Below are 14,756 nucleotides of genomic sequence, written 5' to 3' on the forward strand. Positions count from 1 at the left end.
TCCAAGATTTAGTCTACATATAATATAGAAAAAAATCTGTACTTAAAGTGTAGTAAAGGTGTCGTATTGCTAGATGGCAGAAAAGACTTCTCTATATTTCCTTGCTGCCATCTATAACTTTTTTGGATTTTTGCAGCTGAGATATGAAACCCTTAGGAAGTCATTAAAAAGATGTTGCCCATGCTCCTATAATTTCAACAGCAACAATAGCAATATGGGAAGAATAGTTTGTTAGACAACTTCTCTCAAATTATTTTTGCTCTCTCTCTCTCTCTCTCTCTCTCTCTCTCTCTCTCTCTCTCTCTCGTAAACTTTCACATCTTTTCTGCATATAGCTTAACTGCCCCATTGCAGATGATCCTGAATCAGTTTCTTTCAACTTGATGTCCTGTTACTGCACTGTCCATTACTAGCATACAATATTTTCATTCACCAAGGAGAGAGCAAGATTTTACAGAAAAACATCTGGAATGCACCAAATTAGGGAGAATATCATATTATGGCATAGCAAAGACCAGGTGAGGATGAGCAGATGGCCCCATGTGCAAGCAATATGGTGGTACTGCCAAAGACAAGGAGTCTGGCAGCAGCAACCTGTATCTGGCTTTGTTGCTGCATCTGTGTCTCTATTTCAACTACTAAGCAGCTGAGATTATGAAGATTAGTAATTGGTGGTCAGGACAGCAGTGCAAGAACAGCCAGAGAGTTGGAGCTAGTGGCACATCAGTGAGCTCTTGGTACAATTCAGCACCTGCAGGCAGTTGCAGGATACCACACAGCAATGAGAGTGCATTTTTTTAGGGGGGGTAGCGTTGGAAGTTTCAAGGTTCTTCACGTTTTATAAATCTTTACCAAATGGTGAAAAACTATTGAGAAATTGAAAGCTTTATTCAAAACCAAGCAACTGTTTTTTTTCTATACTGTTTGCTGATAATGCCCATCACCTTCCTGTATTTTGTTGCTTGTATCCTTACGATTTATATTGATATTGATTGTTTCCTGATTGCTTATTTGTACCTTATGATTATTATTAAGTATTGTACTTAGAATTCTTGATAAACGTATCTTTTCTTTTATGTACACTGAGAGCATATGCACCAAGATAAATTCCTTGTGTGTCCAAGCACACTTGGCCAATAAAAAATTCTATTCTATTCTATTCTATTCTATTCTATTCTATTCTATTCTATTCTATTCTATTCTATTCTATTCTACTCTACTCTACTCTACTCTACTCTACTCTAATGTGGCAAAAGCTAGCACAAAGTCAGGGTATTTAATGGAAATTTTCCAACTGTGGAGATATTTGAAAGACACTAGAATCAGGTAACTTATAGAAGGAAGCCAACTATTACATAACCTGAGAAGAGAGGATAAAATATAACTGTATCTATAACCGCTATCAAGAAAATCAGAAACCACTTTTTATATATTTTTTCTTTTTCTATATTTTTTAAAAAAATTTATTAGTTTTCTTCATTCTTTGATTCAAAATTTGTACTATTTTAATTTTGTTGAAAAAGTTCTTCAATATAAATTAATTTTTTTAAAAAAAGGAAGCTACTAGAGTCAATTCTAAAGAAACAAAAATATGAATAGTATTGCAATTTCTGGAATTTACTGTAAAGTGGAATCTTTGTGAATCTTTGCCAAATGTACTCTTATGCTTAAGGTTTTTCCTAACTATTTTTGAGAATATAATATCTAAAATATTTAGAATTACTTAGAACAACCCAAATGACAGAAAATTACAGGTTATTATTGCAGTTAGAAATAGGAGATCTACTCATGGTTTCAAGGAAGCTTACATACTGATATTGGTAAATCTATACAGGAGACAAATTTGTAGGTATTATGGAAATCAGGTGGATTCATCTTACCTTCAATGCAAGAACTGCAATGGAAGGTGGCACTAAAATAATAACTGCCAACATTGGAAAAATCTAGATAACTCTAGATGAGCAAAGGCAGACTGACTAATCTAGCTGTTATGATAGAATGCGCACCTGCAGGACTGTGGGACACTTTGGCAATACAAAGATTTCCTAGAGAGAGACCTGAATTAACAGACTGCTCAGACTTGAACTGGAGGAAGATGTTCAACATTTCGCGTTTCTCATATCTACCATGTTTCCCCGAAAATAAGACCCTGTCTTATATTTTTTGAACCCTGAAATAACCCTTATTGCCGTGGGCTCAAAAGCCCGATTGGGTTTATTATCAGGGGATGTCTTTTGGGGGAAACAGGGTAGTAGTTAAGAAGGTTATAGCTTTAAAATAGATATCAGATTAAGAAATTTCGGATTGCCTTTGAATGAAGGATGTTGTTTTTGATTTTAATGGAAGAAGTCAGGTTATGTGAGAGAGAAGGATTATAATTGTGTTAGATTTTAAAAATTTAATGTATGACTGTTTTGTTTAATGAACTATACCTTGTGTTTGCTCCGGGAAGTCCGGGGGGGGAGGGGGGTTTTGGAGGGAGGGGGGGAGGGGGAAAAATTTAATTGTTGTTGTAAAACTTTTTCAATTAAAAAAAAAAAAAGAAGGTTATAGCTTTGATCTGGCCATTAGGTATAAGCTAATAAGCAATTGAACTTGAATGGATCTTGCTGTCTGACTTGGGCTTGGGCCTGATATTATTGAACATGAATCTGCAAAGAAGATAAATTAGCACCATGACAGATTAATATATACGAAAATTATTTTCCCAATATTTTTATATAAAATCCATTGGTTTCCCCCCCATATTTTATACCTTTTTTCTTTTTACTGGCAAGGTTATATATACAAAATTCAATAAAACAAAATATTCACTGTATGTGTAGCCATTCTTCTTTTTATTTCATGTTTATTACTGAAAATGATTTAATTGTAGAGAGGAAGTTCTTTAAAATGATTCCACAGAGTGTCAAATCGCTAGATACCATTGCTATAATATGATATAATATGATACACACTTGGACCGCACATGGTTTGGAAAAACCTGTAACTCTGGAAATGATATATCATTAAATGTTTAATTGGTTGGCCTAATGAGCTTCACTAACGCATAATACATAGATGACACACACTCAATCTTAAATGAAAAAGATATGCAGAGAAGGGCTGTTTTACCTTTACTAGGTGCCGATTTTCTCACAGAGGCAACATGATCTTCTGAGATGGCAAGTCTTCTCACTACATCAGCCAGAGCTGCTTTCAACACTGTGATTTCATCTTCTTGCTGCTGCACTCTCAGTTCAAGAGCCGAAAGGCGATCTTGGACATCAGAGGTACTTGCTGCAGAAATGCTATCATCTGTGGGAATAAAAGATATGGTGCTTTCAAGGTGTGCCATAACTTTCTAAAAGAGAACTGTTTGTACATTTATGTTGCTCCATCAAAATAAAAGTTCATGCTTACCAATAATAAAATAGAAACAATCAATCTACATAACAGAAATAAGAGAAACATAATAAAATTGAGAAATCTGTGAAAATATTTATAAAAGAAGTTTTAAAGTCTCAACTTTATTCAAAGTGGACTGAACTTTGGACATATTTTGGCATCTGCATCTACAGTATCATTATTATAGAGGCAATCACGCATCCATCAAATATATTGGGATTGTAATTCCCAGAATTCCCAGCCAATGTGGCAACATTTAGAAGAACTATAGAATAACAGAATAGAATTTTTTATTGGCCAAGTGTGATTGGACACACAAGGAATTTGTCTTGGTGCATATGCTTTCAGTGTACATAAAAGAAAAGATACCTTCATCAAGGTACAACATTTACAACACAAATGATGGTCAATATATCAATATAAATCATAAGGATTACCAGCAACAAAGTTACAGTCATACAGTCATAAGTGGAACGGGTTAGGGTTATGTCAAGGGTTAGGGTTACAGTCAAACTTCTGTAAACTTCTCCTTTAGATGTGAGAAATTGTTGAAACCCATATCTTACATTAAGCACCTACATGCAACTGCTTCTACCCACACAACCCCAAAAAGGCCTTATAGGAAATAAAGTAAGGGGTACCAAACAAGAGACTTAACAAAATATGCAAACTGGTATATAATATCCCTAATTTTACATGGTAGAATCCAACACAGATAAGAGAAGACCTGGGTATTTTACACCCATACCAGCCGCATCTGGCCCTTTAGCTGTTCCTGTCTAGCTCGCATGAGATAAATCAAAAATTAGAAATCAAACGTAACTAAGCAAGCTGCAGGAGAAGAAACCCAGTCAGTCCGGCTCTATGCACTTGCAGTGTACTCCTTCAGTCGCCTGGTGGCTGCAGGAGAACAAGGAGAGAAAGCACTTTTCTGTGCCCACGCAGTATTTGCCCCTTGTCTGTAGCAGCTTGAGGAGTTGAGGTGGTGGAGTTTGAGGACATCAAATCAAGTTACATTGGTTTGGCCCTCCACAACAATACTTCTTTCTCATGTGTCCCCTTGGGAAAATTAATTGCCCACCCCTGGATTAGAACACTGTATATACTATTCTCCATGGAAAGGGACATTTCAAGTGTTTCCAATTATTTTAGAAAAGGCTGAAGAACAAAAGATGTTGCTGGTACATTCTGGATAATTGAGAAAGCTAAAGAATATGAAAACGAAGTTAATATGCACTTCACTGATTATAGAAAGACCTTCTATTGTGTCAGCCATGTTGAGCTGAAAATGGGAATCTCACAATATCTCACTGTCCTCATACAAAACCTACAAAATATGACAAAATGGATTAGTTCCAGATTGATAAAGGAAGGAATCAAAGTTTAATATTGTCTCCTTATTATTGAACCTATAGAAGGAAAATATATTAATAGAAGATAAGTGTGGTTTAAAAATTGAAAGAAAAATCAACAATAGCCTATGCTTATGACACTACTGTGACAGCTAAAAATGTAAACTCTAGTCATTAAATTCCAGCATAGTGAAAAAAATGGGACTGAGATTAAAAATAAAGCCAAACAAATAGCAAGTATACTGTGTTTTCCCCAAAAATAAGACCTAACTGGAAAATAAGACCTAATGCGTCTTTTGGACCAAACATTAATATAAGACCTGGTCTTATTTTCAGGGAATCTGTAGTAATCTGCCCTAGGACTAACAATTAAGAGACTGAAATGGTGGGAAGCTTCTGCATTTTAGGATTGATTATGAACAATTAGCTGCAGACTAGCAATAATGGCACTGGAAAAAATATTTCAATGTTTTGATAGTCTGCTAGACCTACAAAGATCAGAATCATGTAGGCAAATTTTCCCTGAAATGGTCTATGGAAAGGAAAATTTGGTTTTGAAGAAGCAAGATAGAATAAATTGGTATCTTGAACTTTGATTTTGAGAATACGATGGACAGACAAACAAATGGATCATAGAACAAATCAATCCAAAATCCACACTCAAGGCACAAATAATCAGGTTGAAATTACATAACTTGGACACATAGTAGCGCTCTTGAGAAGTCCATGTTGGGAAAGATAGAAGAAAAAGGAAGAAGAGAACAACCAGCAGCAAAATAGATTAGAACATTGGAACCTGAGATGTTAGGTTGGGGATAGATCATCCTGGAGAAGGTTTATCTACATTATTGCTAACAGTTGACAGATTTCATGGCACATAATCAATGAATCACAATAAAGAGATCTGTTTATGTTGTATTATGCTGGTATAATAATTATAGCCATGTTAAGACAGATAGAAAATAGTTATGTGATTTGGCCATAAGACAATGAATCTAAAATGCTAGTACAAAAGCAAATACTATTTATAAAACCTCAAGTATATTTTTTTAAATGAAAAGAAATGCATAATGTGAATGTGACATTTTAGGAATAACTCCCTCTTTACAACAAGGTCAAATAATTTAGTTGCAGGCAATTAATAGAATTTTTCTCTCTTTGATTTCATCAAATTTTGATGGCAAGAATCTATTCCAGATAGCCATTTTATTTGGCTGCAATGGCACAATGTAACAAGTTACGGGGTACATATTCATCTAATGACTTATTCAGAAGAACCTTAAACTGGTTGAAGTATGACAGTAATGACCATCAAAACCAGCTTTTTACAGTATTAGAACTTCCAGGTATTTATTAGTGTATTAGAAGTTGTCCTAATGACAAATGTATTAGTGTTGTCCCAATGAACAACACTGAGATGTCCATACAACTATTCCTGTGATTATCAAAGGCATGCACAAATAGGATATCAAAAGAAAATACATAAAAAGCAGTATCTCAAGCTCATCTGGTGTTATACTGTGAAATATGTGCCTGCAGAGGAGGCATGAGTTGTGGAGGGCCAATCCCAGTGAGATGAGACAGTCCTATAAGTAGCCTGGACCCATGCCATGAACGACTTTAAGGATAATTACCACCTTAAATTGTACCTGAAAGCAAATTGTCAGCCCGTGCAACTTGCAGACTGGTGGTATTACAAGGACCATTCTGGGGCCCCAAAAAACTGCCTGCACCACTGCACTCCTGTAGCTTCCAAATGCTATTTCAAGGTTAGAGTAGGAAAAAAAGATAAATAAAAAAATAGAACTACAAAAACTATTTTTAAAAAACGGGGTATAACCTATGTTCGTAGATTTGTACAATCAATGACTTCTATGATTAAGGTGCAGAGTTGCTAATGACATCTAGCACTATACCTTACTGAAGTAAAATTTAGGAGAAGTGGTGGGTTTCTTAAACAAATGCTTAGGTACCATTTGGGGCTAGATGAAAGTTAATAAATGGAAACTGAAACCTACTATTAATAATCAAATCAACTAGTGCTTGCTGGAGAGACTCCTGATATAGATAGAGTTACATATTGACTGAAAGATGGGATAAACTGTTTGGGAGCTCTCTGGATTTTAAACTGCTGCTGGGTGTCCTTTGATGGCAGCTACATGGAGGTTTAGCTAGCCACAGCACTTCCATTTGGAACTTGAGCTTTAATCTGTCTTCCACATATTGGTAGCTTCCACTATTTATACAGAGTAAAGCTTCAAATACAAAATACAATTGTTTGTCTATTGATTAGACTGTACTAAAATGTGGCATTATTTTGACTTCATTTTATCTTGTTTGTTTTATTGAAACGCACTGTTATTTGCAACTGTTTTGTATTAGACTCTGATCTAAAGCATTAGCTAATAAGTGCAGCAGGTTTTGTAGTAATTGAAATCTAAGAAAAAAAAAGATGACGGATAAAAGTAAGTTATTTAGATAGATAGTGAATACACTTACTTCTTCAAGACTCCCAGGAGCATACATATAATCAACTGTAAAAATGCTACAAGAAAATAAATGTTCAGAAAAGAATTAAAGTTACAGTATTCCTATGTAGTGTAGACCAGAAAGACCATTTTGATTAAAGTGTTCATATCAATCTAGTTTAGCAAGTATATAACAACTTCAAAGTATTTTTTGTCTTCCTATTAAAACTGTTCTGTAAAAATAGTATTTAAATCTTGTGACTTTTTCACCTCCATTATCCATTTGGAACTATATAAGTTTTAGTAACTCCATCCTGTTCTTATAGTATTACCCTTAATAAAATCATAATATTCAGTACATTTGGTGGCTGTCAAAAGCTGATTTCAACTGTACATTTGGTAGACTGTGAAATTCCCTTTATTAGATTGATATATGCCTTTTTTTAAAAAAACAATACTATTTCATTCCATTATTGCACATATAGTAGGGCTTAGAAATTTGTGAAGCATTTTAATTTTCATTATTTCTGCATAACTATCACCTAAATGATGGCACTAATATTACCTAATTGAATAATGAAACCTCAGCAATCATACTCATAAAACACCAAAAAACCCATTAAAAATTGCTTTGTTTTCAATACATAAATCACAAGGAAAAAGCATCTAATTAATCAAATGCCTTATCTGTAATTTTTGCATGAATTATAATTATAAAGGTATTGGTTTATAAACCGATAAATTATAAACAGGATGAAAAAGTTGCCAGCATATTTATTTACTCTCAGAGGTTCATTAGTTATGAATATTAAATACTGTCTGCTTGATCTTAAGCAAAAATATAAATGTAAATCAGACCCATGTCATATTGAAAAATGAATGTAAAACAGGAAATGTTTTACATTTTTATGAAAGTAGCCCCTTTCTAAGTAGCTGATTCAAGTACCATTTTTCTCTCTCACACACACAATGTATGTTCTTGAAATGCTATCAAACAGCAGTTGGACTTACTACAAAGTATCTTTCTGACTGTTGGAACAGGAACTTGGCAGGAATGGGATAAACTGCATATCTTCTAACTGGAAGAGATTGACGATCTCTTCACTCACGGAAATACTAATAGTTCAGACCACATTTTTATGAACTGACTTCTGTTACTAATTAATTTAATGTAAAAAAAACCAAACTAAATTACCCTTGTCTCTGGAAACAATTAGGAAATAGAAGAATAATATGTAGATGTTAATAACCATCACAAGTATTTCATAATTTGAGCTTTGATCACTTGAATTACATCTGAATTTAATGACCAGAAAGGTACTTTACAATATTCCAAAATGATGAAGCTGACAGGAAAGATTAAGGTAACACTAAGATGGTATATCATGTAACTCACCTCCCCAGGTTACCCGCTATAAAAGACAAATAAAACTCTACCCCTCCAGGGTATTTGGAGAATAAAGGTAGTCCTTGCTTACCAACTCTGCCTTGTTTAGCAACTGTTCCAATTTATGACAGTTGGAAAAAAAATCCAGACTTTCAACCATCCTTACATGCAGCAGCCTACAGTCCCATGATCACTATTCAAGCACTTTGCAACCAGTGTGTATTTATGACCATTGCAGCATCTGCAGTCACATATCACCATTTGAGAACTTCACAACCGGCTTCCAAATAAACATGATTATGCAGAAATGAAACAACTAGCAGAAAATGCAGAAGTGAAATTGCAAATGACAGTCATGTGATTTCCCACTTAATGCTGTTGATTTGCTTAATGGCAGAAATGGAAATGAAGTTGTAGATCAGCAGGATCATGTGATTTTTGACTTAGCAACTACAGCACATAATAATAATGGAGTTGCTGGTCCCAATTGCAATTGGCATATGAGTGGCTCAATCTCCTTGCTACCACTCTGACAACAAACAAATGGGAGCAGTCAACTCATGTGTTTTTGTCATAGCTGACAGCTGGACTCCTAGTACAGCAGGAATATCACTCTTGCTGTCACCTATTGTTTCCTAAGATCACCAGAGATTGTCACTTTTGCAACCATCTAGTGCCAAATCCATCAGGAGGCTGGGCCAGACTGTGGAGGTGTTCATGGCCAGGATTATTTGCCTCCTCTGTTCTGCTGCCTCTGGAGGCTCCCTTTCCTCCTGGATTAATCAGCCCATGAGCTTGGATAATAGGTCTAACAGTTCAAAGCTTCCAGGTTCTGATTACAGCCATGGATGTGGTTCATCTTTTGCACTCCAATCAGCCAAGCTTGTGGTTGTCCAAGTCCCCTTAAATTGCAAGCGTATACATTAAAATATATATATTGCTTCATGCTGCTTCCTGTTCCTTCTTTTTAGTTCTCAGTCTTCCAGATAGAACCAAGAAAAAAAGGTACTGATTTTCTCTAAGGTAAAGGTAAAGTCTGAAGGAATGGGTCTTGTCTTCTAGATAACTGATTCTTTTCATACTGGCACCATCTTCAATAACAGAATACAGTATTTTTCAAGTGTCACAACCCCCTTTCACCATGCTATATACTGTAAACTTTGTTCTGGGCTTCATAACCAAACAATCATATCTTCACTATTTCAACCATTAAATTAATTCATTCTTCATTGAATGGTGCTCAATTTACCCCAATCCCAAAGAACTCTCAGTGACATTCAAGAAAACAAAAACTTGAAATCAGAAATCAAGAGCATTTTAACAGTAATATCTGAAACCAGTTACATTAGCAGGAAAAATGGCTTATATTTTTTTCCCTTCTCTGTAGATTACAAACCCCAATGTAAAACATTTTTATATTTTCTTAGTTGTAATGAACCTTGTCCCACATATTGCTAGGAGGGGTTATCTAGAACTTTGTAACTCTATTGCTCCTTATCATCCAGTTCCAAGGAAACAGTTGGTATCCTTGGGCAATAATGGGATGCATGACTAATGGGATGGACATGAAAAAACAAACTGAAAATAAATCCCGACAGGACAGACATGCCACTGGAAGCAGGTATCAGACATACAACCCGTTTAGAAAGAACAGAATCTCTCCAGGAAGAGCATCTTCATACTCTGTCACTGGATTTGCAGGCAACAGCTGTGACAATGAAGACCTCACCTCTGCACAATTATATCTAGCTGTGCATTAGCTGTGTCTCTTTCTGGCTGGATTCAGCAATGACTATTCACACCTTAGTTATACCATGTCTTGATTATCCCAAAGATGCTTTTTCAAGAGGCAACTGGACTTTCTGGTTTTTCTTTGAAGACGTTTTACTTCTCATCCAAGAAGCTTATTCTGACTGGATGGTAGGGAATGGAATCTCCAGTCAGAGCTGAAGAATCTTCTTGGATGAGAAGCGAAATGTCTTCAAAGAAAAATCAGAAAGTCCAGCTGCCTCTTGAAAAATCACCTTTGGGACAACCATGATCTGGATGACTGAGAATCTCCATAGACATGTCTTGATTACTATACAATTACTATACTATAAATAATTTCTTAAAAATCTTGATCTTCTGGCAAACACAAACAATTTGTAAACCTACACTGAAATGTCATCGACATTTCTATCTTTCCTCCACATAGCTATTTAATCATTTTGTTTCTTGCTTTTATTATGTACAAGCTGTTTTGTATAGTGGTTTTGCAATTGGGTGACTTTACCTTTGAAGTCCAAATCAGTTTAATGGAATGCTTTTTACACTTCGTATTTGTGTAAACTAAGCAAGAAAGGTCTTCTTGAAGACACATTCTTTTTCAGGTCTTTCTTGTAAGCAGGAGAGGCTGCTACATGCATTGGCTTCCAATCTCACAGTGTTTAGAAAATATGTAAAGATAAATGTTTTTCATTACTTCTTTAATTGTTAAATGATTTTAGCATTCTATCTGAATTTTCAACATTCAATATTTCCTTATTTTTAAATTTGTTAATGCCATAAGTGCTGTCCAAAGTGAAAAGCCACTTTATAAATCTAAGAATACATCTAAGAAAAATAAATATTGTTTTTCATATGCATATTATTTTGTCAAAGCTCTCAAGAAAAGAAACTTTCTCCTGCACTTGTGATGCTTCCCATTTACTGAACTATGTTACAAGGAAAGTTTACTTACTGCTTAACTTTGGTATATCTTTTATTTATTCTGTTCTGTGCCACTTTTATTTGTCATGTATTTAAAAATAAATTATACTAATCCTTATGAAAAAAAACTAGTTTTAATGGGCACGGAAGAAAATAAATTATTTGCCCAGGCAATCAAAATAACCTGTTAGAAATTAGCACATTTGTTAACTCAGCTTTGCCTCTAGTCCATTCAGGACTTCAACAAGTTCTCTCATGTTTCACCCTTATCCACAACTTGATCTTCTTGAAATATACCAAGCTAACATATACCCCTCCCAAATTACAAATCAGTATGGGCAAAAGTATGACATTCTGAAGTTGTAGTTCAAACACATCAAAAGGGCATCAGTTGTAGACAGTTTGTAGATGATCTCTAATACTCAGGTACACCTACAATTTTCTTCAGATGGCAACCTTATTATCTTGAACAGCTGGAGGCTGTGTAGAAAATATTTTACCTTAATTAATTAAGGAATACAATGGTTCTCATAAAAAATGTTTCAAACCATTTGTTAAACCATCAGACAAGAATAAGAAAATGCGTCCAATCATTTTTCTCTCAGGAACTCCATGTAGCTTCCGCACTGTTAAAATTCTCTCATCTTACAAGCTCAGACTTTTCCCCCTACAATAGAAAAGTACCACATACCAACCACAATTTAAATTAGAAAAATGTTTAGGCATTGCCCCCATACAGGGGAAGTCCAACTCTGCAGCTTTCAAGATATTGTAGGTACCTATATTTCTTTTAAAAAAACTTTTAGCTTAAATAAAAGAATTACACATAATATTTAAGTATGCAACCATATTAACAATAAGAAATATTATTCAGAGTCAGCAAGATCAAATTTTTACTACAAGTTGGGACCTGCTCTGTAAATCTCATTACCACTGCTGTTTCTGCCACTAGCATCCTTTCACCGTCTTATGATGATGGACACGTTTGCTTTTTAAACAGTGTGCACTGTAGCCAAATACTAGCCACATAAAATCTGAATGATAAAATTTCTCTAATAGTGTTTATCCAGTTTGCTCCTAGAAATATTCCAGGAAATGAAGTACTATATTCTAATTACTCAGTTATGGAACATGGAAACATTCCACAGAATTTTTAATGTTACCAGTTTTATCTCAAATTCAGATGTACTGCAAAGCTTTTACTGTCAATTACTATTGTTGTTTAGCCAATTTATATTTTTCTGCAAACATCATTTACTTTTTCCTAAATTTGCTAATTATGTTTCTGAATGGCAGATTGTTTATTTATTTAAAATATTTACATAGCCATACATCTCAAGCAACTTAAGTGGCTCCCAACAATAAAACCAATAAATAAAACTATCATTAAACAGTAAAAACAGTAAAACAAGAACCGTGTGCTTAATAGACCCTTTGGGATGCCCATTAAGAGGCTCGGTTGCCCTCCTTCTATATCTACCTATATAATCCTAATACCTCAGTAAAAAAACAGGTCTTAAAGGCTGTAGCCTTTAAGAATGTATGAGTGACCCTGGGCAAAGAGAGGAGGAGATACTGTTTAGGAAACAATTAGACAAGAGAAGCAGGAGCCCAGTCACTTAACGATCAGAAAAAAAATTAGGAAAGCTTTACCCTAATAGATCAATTAGTTAAAAAATTGAGATGGGACTTCAGTCTTGCAAAATTCTATTAACATGACCTTACAATATTTAAAGTAGGATTTGTTCATCTTGTTGTTTTCTGTCTGGTTTGCCTAGGATTGACAGTGACTCTTCCAGGCAAGGGTGGGAGCCTGCTAAATTGCCAGTGTGGGATGTTCCACCAGTTAGGATGAGCCATGTCCAGGCATTCGGACAACAGAAAAACAGCATCACCTGCCCAGCCAGGAATGGAGATGTATAGCTGGTTATCATCATCATACTGATAGTAATAACTCCCCATCATCTTTCCCAATAGGATCAGCCTACCCAACTAGTCCTGGCAGGAGAGGCCTACTGCAAATCCCATTAGCCAAGGAAATTTGATGATGGGATTCAGGAGAAGAATCTTTTATGCGTCAGCTGCTGCCCTTTGGAACATCTTGCCACAGGAGGTAAGAGCCACTACCTCTCTTTTAGCTTTCAGAAAAAGGCCTAAAACCTGGTTATGCTGGCTGGCATGGGATTAGTGAAGGAGAAGTTGTTAGCTGGAGGTGAACAGTTAAACAGAAAAGGCAACTCACCTATCTTCCCTCCAAACCCATGTTTTTTTAGGCTGTTTTAACTTTTGAAATTTTAATCCATTGTACTATTTAAAATTCTTTGGATATTTGTATATTGTTTGGATATTTGAAGATTTTTATCTTACTGTAAGCCACTCAAAGTCGCTTCAAATGTTGTGATGAACATAATAATAAAGTAGCTAACTTTCCTCCATCTACAAACATTGAACTAATGATATACATAAACAGATTGGTACTGAAATATTTTAGCATCTGTTAATTAAGAGAAAACAGTTTATAAATATTAAATTCAAAAGGAATAGAAACTGCAAATGATTGCATTTTATAATGTTTATAATGAAATATTCTGCAGATACTTTATGGCATAGCTTCTAGCATATCTTCTGTTCAAGAATAAATTGCCCCAGGTTTCAACTTTTACCAAATGAATTCAATTTCCATGCCAGTATTCTTTAATGAGATGGAAATTTTCATTCCATCATATAGAATGAGTTTCAGATTACTATCTAATTCACAAAATACATCACAGGCATTAATTAATAAAAATAATTTCATTTAAAGCTTCCATAAAAGTGATCTAGAAAAAGAATATATTCCAAGAAACCAGCAGAAGTTTTTCTTGCTACACATTTGATTTGATAAATATTGTGTTGACAGGACAGTGAAAAATTCAGATAAGAATAAGATCAGAATTTCTTCCCTGGAAAAGTGAAATATGAGAGATAATCACTGGCATTATCAATTCACAAAAAAGAAAGCTATATTGTACCAGTGCAGAAGTTCATGAGCACAGAAGAATTGCTCAGAGAAGCAAGACAAGACAAGGCCTCTTCCATTCTTGCCAGTTCTGTCTATGTTTCCTGCTGCTTTTCCAGAGTTTCAGAGCAATCCCCAGATCTTCAAATCAGATAATGTTTTTTGAATTCTGAGGAAATCCTGCCAGTCCAGATGGCCTACTACAAACAGCTCAAGTCAAAAGTTTTTAAGAAAAGCTTTTCTACCTCTCAGTTCTGGAACTCTAATTTACTAAGGAGATATTTTCTCTTTTTCCTATTACTACTAAAGAGTGGGTGTGGGTGTTGGGGGGAGAAATGAAGAAAAGATGGGGCAGGCAATCTGAAGAGGGATGTATTACATGGGGGAGAGAAATTTGAGACTGCTCTAAGGAGTGGTTAAACCTTAGTCAGCATAAGTACAGTAATAAAGGCATTTATTACAAAGATATTTTG

General features: G+C 35.0%; 1 protein-coding gene across 1 annotated transcript in view; it reads right to left on the minus strand.

Moving 5' to 3' along the window:
* The window catches only part of EML4 (EMAP like 4), a 134,140-nt gene that overhangs the window by 65,530 nt on the left and 53,854 nt on the right, over positions 1 to 14,756 (minus strand). Inside the window, exon 2 of the mRNA XM_058165250.1 lies at positions 3,115 to 3,297. Coding sequence (XP_058021233.1) covers positions 3,115 to 3,297 — 183 coding nt within the window. The remainder of the gene's footprint in view (positions 1 to 3,114; positions 3,298 to 14,756) is intronic.

This window comes from Ahaetulla prasina, chromosome 1, assembly GCF_028640845.1.
Source record: "Ahaetulla prasina isolate Xishuangbanna chromosome 1, ASM2864084v1, whole genome shotgun sequence".
In the NCBI taxonomy this organism is placed as follows: domain Eukaryota; kingdom Metazoa; phylum Chordata; class Lepidosauria; order Squamata; family Colubridae; genus Ahaetulla; species Ahaetulla prasina.